Source organism: Lactuca sativa, chromosome 5 (assembly GCF_002870075.4).
Source record: "Lactuca sativa cultivar Salinas chromosome 5, Lsat_Salinas_v11, whole genome shotgun sequence".
In the NCBI taxonomy this organism is placed as follows: Eukaryota; Viridiplantae; Streptophyta; class Magnoliopsida; order Asterales; family Asteraceae; genus Lactuca; species Lactuca sativa.
The window spans coordinates 333,495,751-333,502,143 of NC_056627.2; the positions used below are offsets into that span (position 1 = coordinate 333,495,751).

Consider the following 6,393-nt stretch of genomic DNA (forward strand, 5'->3'; position numbering starts at 1 on the left):
GTTCTGAGCATAGGAACTCGATGAGTCAACGGGTTGACTCGGCGAGTAGGGTCAACCAGGTAGGTTGACTTTGAGTGAGGACCTTGACTTTGACCATGGGTTGACCGGTTGTCTTCCAGGGCTATTTTGGTAATTATTGGTATTTATTGGATTGGTTATTTGGTAATGATCAGTGGTGGAGTTCGTGCTGGTGGTCGAAGCAGCGTGGTCTTACTTCTTCAAGTCGGCAGTTGCAGGTGAGTTATCCTCACTATATCGACAGGGTCTAAGGCACCAAGGCCGGCCCTTTATCGGATGGGAATCGGGTAGTTGTTTGTTATGTTATTGCTTTGCTATGCTTGCATCCTGGTAGTTAGGATGATGCTATGTTAGAGACCTGGTTAAGGTCGGTATCCTGGTATGTTAGAGACCTGGTTAAGGTCGATATCCTGGTATATAGGATGATGCTATGTTAGAGACTTGGTTAAGGTCGGTATCCTGGTATATAGGATGATGCTATGTTAGAGACCTGGTTAAGGTCGGTATCCTGGTATATAGGATGATGCTATGTTAGAGACCTGGTTAATGTCGGTATCCTGGTATATAGGATGATGCTATGTTAGAGACCTGGTTAAGGTCGATATCCTGGTATATAGGATGATGCTATGTTAGATACCTGGTTAAGGTCGGTATCCTGGTATATAGGATGATGTTATGTTAGAGACCTGGTAAGGTCGGTATTCTGGTTAGGAAGTTGCTATGTTATGTGATATGCTAGATCGGTTGATTAGTTGCGAATTGCTATATGATTATATATTTATGTGCACAAGGTTGTTGGACTGGGGTTGGGTTGAGGCAGGTCCTGCTTTTTGCTGTAGGCCAACATACCCAGGGCGGACCGGTTAGGCGGAAGGCCCGACGAGCGGTCCAGATAGGCTGAAGGCCCCATGAGGGCGGACCAGACGTGCCGAGGCTCGGAGAGTGGACCAGACAGACTGAAGGCCCGGTGCGGGCGGACCAATCGTACTGTAGACTCAGAGAGTGGACCAGGTGGACTGAAGGCCCGGTGCGGGCGAACCAGTCATACTGTAGACTTGGAGAGAGGGTGGACCGAGTGGACTGAAGGCCTGGTGCAGGCGGACCAGTCACACTGTAGACTCGATATGCATGGCTGTTCTGTTTATGATATGATATGTTATGTGTATGGTATTGTGGTTGGTATTTTGGGGGTAACTCACTAAGCTTTCGGGCTTACAGTTTCAGTGTATTGTTTCAGGTACTTCAGGAGACCGTGGCAAGGCGAAGACGTGATCGTACCGCTCCTCATGTTTTATGATTTATGTGATATTGTTCTGGGAAATGCTCTGATGTTTAAACTATTTTGAAAACAAATGTATGAACTTAATGGTTTTGAATGAATTAAAATGTTTTAATTTGGCTCGAATTTTATGGTCGTTACAAAAAATGGTACAAAACAGGGGATTTTGAGCGAAAGAAGGTGTCGAAAGGGATTATTCTAGCAAAATAGGAATATTTGGAGGGTATTTTTATAAACTATGGGGTGGAACCTATCTCCTAGTAGGGTCCTTGCACCTTGCTAGAAGTAGGAATGTCAAAAAGTCACGTGAGACCTCGAACCCGTAGGGCCATAATCCTATATAAGAGATATTTGTTGAAAAATTCCGGGACGGGGGAAATGTTAATCCCTGTTTTAATTTTATTTTGGAGGCGGGGACGGAGTAGGCAGTCTCGTCCCTAAACCCCATGGGGGACCTATTAATATATAATAATAATAACAACAATAATAATAACAACAACAACGATTTTGAGTTTCCAAAAGTCAACAAAAAATCATGTTTTTAAGTTGTTAGTATAATGGTTTTGAGATGTGATAACAATTTTGTTTTTAACATGTAAAATTATTTTGTAAATAACTATTTTTATAGAAAAAAATAGTTTTTTAAGCAAAAAAAAAACTTCTTTTAGCCCAATAAAAATATCCCAAAATCAGTAGGAGACGGGAAAACGGGAGGTAATCCATGAATTCGAGGGCGGGGTGGAGGAAAGGGGAAATTTCGGTGGTGGGGGCGGGGGTGCAATCCCCGTCCAGTTTACACCCGTTGACATCCTTAACTAGAAGATGACTTCCACCCTGTAATTTACAAAATTACCCTCCAATCAAAAGCAAACCCGAGGAATCGTTTATGTGTACTAGACTGTCATTCTGTTTTTACTTTTTATCCTTTATTGAAAGAGAACCACTAAGAAAACAAGCTCAATTGTGCTTCCAAGTTAACAGATGCAAAGGTTTTAAGGTAGAAACCATTGACAAGTTCCAAAGCTCGTAGCAAAGGATTTACGAAAGGACTGTCCGATTCCAAACAACTTCCATTCCAGCAAACAATATAAGATTGTAGATTTCATATATTTGGATTTCGGATTAAATATTTTATAATTTATTTTATATAGAATGTGTCCGTTTTTGTATTTTCTAGGACATTATGATTGTATTTGGAAGTTATTAAATGCTAATAATATTTTGTTGGGTGTTTTATGTAGAATATTAGTTTTACAATTTAATATACAATAGCTAAAAAGAAAATATGTTTAGGTAGCAAATTTTATATGCTTTGCACCTGTCTCATATTAAAAAAAGTAAGTATCAATTATTATTAATAAGTAAATAAACGATTAGTAAAAATTAAGTGTTTTCATGTGGTTCAACATAAATATCTACACTGAACCATATTAATATATTGGAAATTGGTTAATTGAATATTTTAATATTATGATTCTTCAAATTCCAAGTAAGAGTACTAGATGGGGAACAGCAGGGTGTGAATTTGTCATCTTTCACTAGCTCAACAATGCAACTTACCATTAGATTACATTTCATTAATAACTTATTCACTAACAAAAATGACAAATCCAAACCCTTGAAATCGGTTGGTGAAACTAAACTGTTGGTGATTTTAGTGTCACCATGTCATTTTAAGTAACTGGAACTAACATGTGAGTTAAGGGGCTTCATGATTTGTACTCTAATATATGTACGGGGTTGTGCGGAATGCACGCATGTATAAGATCGAGTCAGAAGCCGGTTCGATGACTAGTCGCGGGCCCGAGGGTAGCGCCCCCAGGTCCGGGGTTTCCAAAGGGGCAGCGCCCCTAGCGGGGTCCAAGGGGCAGAGCCCCTGGCTGGGGTCCCGCTGCAACTATGGTGATTGTCATTCTTAAGATCGTCAAGATTCTTCAACTTCTCCTATTCAATGCAAAAACAATTCCAATATTACCCATATTCCGGACTTTAAAAAAATATAAACAAAGTTTATTTATAAAAAAAATATAACATTGTAGAAAATAATCAGACTCACTCAGAATTTGATGACACCGCATCCTTGAAAGCATATACACGTTTCGCTGCAGAGTACACATGGAAGGCACTGAAAACACAAATTTACAAAAAAAAACGTTAACTATATAGTGGTACAAAGAATAATTACAAATGAAAGTTTTTTAAATTAAAAAAAAAGTAACCGATGTAATACATGAGAAAGTAGGTTGGTATTTTGTGAGGTTACCTGGAATAACTTGTAATGCGTGGTAGCTTTTATCACATCCAGTGAAGAGGCGGAGTCAAGAATTATGGAATCCAAGCTTTTACTGGTGATTATCTCAATTTCATTAGCTGTATAAGGCTCCTCTTTCAGATATTCCCGTCATAGTAAAAAAAGGGTAAAATGTAAAAAACAGCAACATACTTTATTTTTAACCAAAGATAGTAACCAAGTTATATGTTTTTTACCGTTTAAAGCCAAACGTCGAATATAAATATATTATAGGAGTTAGATGATGACGTGGTGACACTCATGCCATGCCATCATTTTTGGTAGCCGAATGAATACCTTAACAGCAAGGGTAGGGTTGGAAGACTCGTGGGCCCCAGCAAAGGATACACATAAAGCTTCTACATCACAAAGGGTTTTCACTTTTGAAATTGCCTCTTCAGGTTCCATTCCAAATTTTATGCCCAATAAAATCTGCAATAAATAAATAAATAAATAAAGAGTTTCCAAAAATAGAATGATTATTAGGAAAATAGGTGGAAAGTGAAAAGAAAAATTAGAATGTAAGAGAGGTAAATATAGAATATTAGTCGGCTACTTGCCACATAGGCCCCATTTGTTATGGAGGATTTAGGGACATACGACGATGAAATTGGAAAAGGAATAGAATGATTCATTCTACTGGAATGAAGAAAAGAAACTATTTGTTTTGTTGAACGTAATGTATTATGTCATTCCATTCCATCAAACCAAACAAACCATTGAAGCAACACAAAAATAATGAAAAAAAGACTTTTCTTTAATCTTACAGAAGCTAAACAACATTCAACAACACAATTATTGTAGTTTGTTGCAACAGTTACTACTTTCTATGATTCACCAATGAATGAGCAATTAGAAAAGTTCTGCCAGCTTGCAGTTGCATATCAATTGCACAAACAGGGTTGAAATCTATCAGGTCAGCGAATCCTGTTTTTTCCATTATGGATATTGCCTAGTTCAATAAAAAAAATACAAATGATAACATTGTACTTTCAAGTTACTTCCTATGCGTTCATTATACCATTCCACTTTCATTTATTATAAAGGAAAGTATGATGTTATTTTTTTTGCATTTAACCACAAAATGTAATTACTCGAAAAGTTCATTGGTTTATGGGAAATATTATATGTATATACCTGATCCATTCCACCAAATTGTGTCCCAAAGTGTCTTTCACACTCACAAGTAACTTGAGGGACTTCTTTCTATAATAGAGTAAACAAAGAACAACATTATCAACAAAACATATCATACATAATTTGTATGGAAGTTATAACATAAAACTGTTTTAAGTTTCATAAAACCATTTGACATTACTGAAAACAACAAACATAAAATAGTGCAAAAACTATTTTTAATGTATTCACCATTAGGTCAATGAAGCATAGCATGAATCAATATAAACCGACTCAAAATAGTGCAAAAGTAACCTTATATTTTTAATATCTTCAACATTGTGGGAAAAAAATACCCTCCTTATCCTTATTATTAGAAAAAAAAAATAATAATAAAAAACTATAGAAACATATGATTATAATACCTTGGGAAGATTGACATTGATGGGAGCCATTATTGCAATAATAGAAGAGCAAACAAAAGCTGTAGAGCTTGATTGCCATCCTGGAAATAATTAAAAAGAAAAACAAAAAGAAAATTCATATAGTGGTTAAAAGTCTGCAGAATTTAAACAAAAATTCATATATTGAAAGAGCAAAGTTACCTTTAAGAAACCCTAAGCTGACGGTGGAAGGAAAAGGTGCAGGGACGTGGTAGAAAGAGAGCAAGAAGGCCGATGAAAACGTTGGTCTACATACCGAATTTCTTTGGCTCCTTTGGTGCTTGAAAGTCATCTATGGAGTTTGTAGCTGTGGCTGATGGCGGTGATGGAGTCGGAAACGGAAAATTCGATCCGGATGTCTGGAAGCCGACATCGATACGGTGGGAAACCATCTGCAGTCGAAGTTGGGAATCGACTACGCATCTGAAATAGAAGATACAGACTGACTTGAGCGGCGATGATCTGAGCGCCTCTCCAGAGAGAATACTCCAAGTAAATGCTTACAGAGATGATGGTCAGATGGTGAACCTTACCAGACATAGGCGACGGTGGAGGTGGGAGAGGATGATGGTGGGTGGGGGGCTTCTTCGTTCTTCGACGTGATGAGCAGCTCTCCGTCTACATCGGCGCCAGTGGCCACTGTCACAACAATTGCTCCATGTCGGGTAAATAATGAAGGTATTGACTGAGTAAAGCACGGGTGGTGGATTTTTAATCAACACAGAATGCCAGACTGAGAAAGGATCGAGAGGAGAAGAAAAATCAAGATGAAGCTGTAAACCCAAATGAAGGGGGGTGTTTGGATAGGAAAAAGATTTAATCCCACCGCAATAAGCAAATTTAAGTGTTTGGATAAGAGTCTTTAAAAATCAGCTTATTTTAATAAGGGGGTGTTTGGATAAAATTTTTTTAGCTTATTAGCTTATTGCTTATTTGCTTATTGTGGTGGGAATAAACATTTTTTTTAAAATGTGTTTGGATTAGCTTATTGCGGTGGGAATACGCAATAAACAATAAGCATTTTAAGTGTTTGGCAAAGAAAACAACTTATATGAGTAAAATGACCAATAAGCAATAAGCATTCCCCCATTACTTATTAAAATCAGCTTATTTGGCTTATTCCTACCACAATAAGCTGATTTTTAAAGACTCTTATCCAAACACTTAAATTTGCTTATTGCGGTGGGATTAAGCAATAAACAATAAGCAACCTATTTTTTCCCTATCCAAACACCTCCTAAGCAAGA

At 37.4% G+C, this 6,393-nt stretch overlaps 1 protein-coding gene across 7 annotated transcripts; it reads right to left on the reverse strand.

Moving 5' to 3' along the window:
* Positions 1-2,815: 2,815 nt before the first annotated feature.
* LOC111908922 (galactokinase) lies at positions 2,816-5,976 on the reverse strand. 7 transcript variants are annotated; one of them, XR_002856021.3, is made up of 8 exons: positions 5,680-5,974; positions 5,309-5,569; positions 5,129-5,208; positions 4,725-4,793; positions 3,785-4,019; positions 3,561-3,667; positions 3,354-3,422; positions 2,816-3,241 (listed from the first exon to the last, which is right to left on the reverse strand). XR_002856021.3 is itself a non-coding variant. In XM_023904733.3 (8 exons), exons 2-6 carry the CDS (start codon positions 5,436-5,438, stop codon positions 3,650-3,652), a joined length of 447 nt encoding a protein of 148 aa, XP_023760501.1. In that variant the 5' UTR covers positions 5,439-5,569; positions 5,680-5,973; the 3' UTR covers positions 2,816-3,241; positions 3,354-3,422; positions 3,561-3,649. The 7 variants fall into 7 exon arrangements, 5 of the variants coding, with proteins under 5 accessions (XP_023760501.1, XP_023760508.1, XP_023760488.1 ...); XR_002856019.3 differs by having other exon boundaries at positions 3,561-3,682; XM_023904733.3 differs by having other exon boundaries at positions 3,561-3,682; positions 3,885-4,019; positions 5,680-5,973.
* Between the last annotated feature and the right edge of the window lie 417 nt (positions 5,977-6,393).

What these genes read in the sequence shown, in the direction of transcription:
- LOC111908922 (XM_023904720.3), bottom strand. Translation starts at nt 5,438, where the DNA reads ATGACTTTCAAGCACCAAAGGAGCCAAAGAAATTCGGTATGTAGACCA. An exon ending in CAGCTTAGGGTTTCTTAAAG is followed by an intron (nt 5,209 to 5,308) that starts GTAACTTTGCTC and finishes AATTATTTCCAG; the next exon opens with GATGGCAATCAAGCTCTACA. An exon ending in AATTTGGTGGAATGGATCAG is followed by an intron (nt 4,020 to 4,724) that starts GTATATACATAT and finishes TATTTATTGCAG; the next exon opens with ATTTTATTGGGCATAAAATT.